The sequence below is a fragment of the Penaeus monodon genome, chromosome 30, assembly GCF_015228065.2.
Source record: "Penaeus monodon isolate SGIC_2016 chromosome 30, NSTDA_Pmon_1, whole genome shotgun sequence".
Lineage (NCBI taxonomy): Eukaryota > Metazoa > Arthropoda > Malacostraca > Decapoda > Penaeidae > Penaeus > Penaeus monodon.
The window spans coordinates 30,658,575-30,658,906 of NC_051415.1; the positions used below are offsets into that span (position 1 = coordinate 30,658,575).

General features: G+C 44.6%; 1 protein-coding gene across 1 annotated transcript in view; it reads right to left on the reverse strand.

Annotated features, from left to right (window-relative positions):
• Window positions 1-236, reverse strand: part of LOC119592698 (E3 ubiquitin-protein ligase CCNB1IP1-like) — a 3,566-nt gene extending 3,330 nt beyond the window's left edge. Inside the window, 1 exon segment of the mRNA XM_037941619.1 lies at window positions 20-236. Within this exon segment, the coding sequence (XP_037797547.1) occupies window positions 20-142 (123 nt within the window). The 5' untranslated portion in view covers window positions 143-236.
• Window positions 237-332: the final 96 nt, after the last annotated feature.

The following is a 332-nucleotide window of genomic DNA, read 5'->3' on the forward strand; positions in this document are numbered from 1 at the left end:
AGCCGTACGTTCCCATTACCTGGCGCAGATTTCTCCCATCTTCAGGACAGAATATATGGGAGCAGAAGGTCACCCACGCCACGGAGTCGAGCGGCCGGCGACAGCGACGGAAGTTACATAACAGGAGCTCGTTGTCAACCATGATGGGTGGTCTGTCATGTGAGGATATAATGTATCTATTTTTTTTTCTGTCTTAGAGTTACTACTCTTTCCTCGCCTTTGTTCTTTCTACCTCTTTCTTCTCGTTCTTTTTGCTATTTGGTTGTTTGCTAGGTCGTTATGTGTTATTACGGAGAGGAGGGTTATTTCTGAAATATGTGATAGTTGATGAT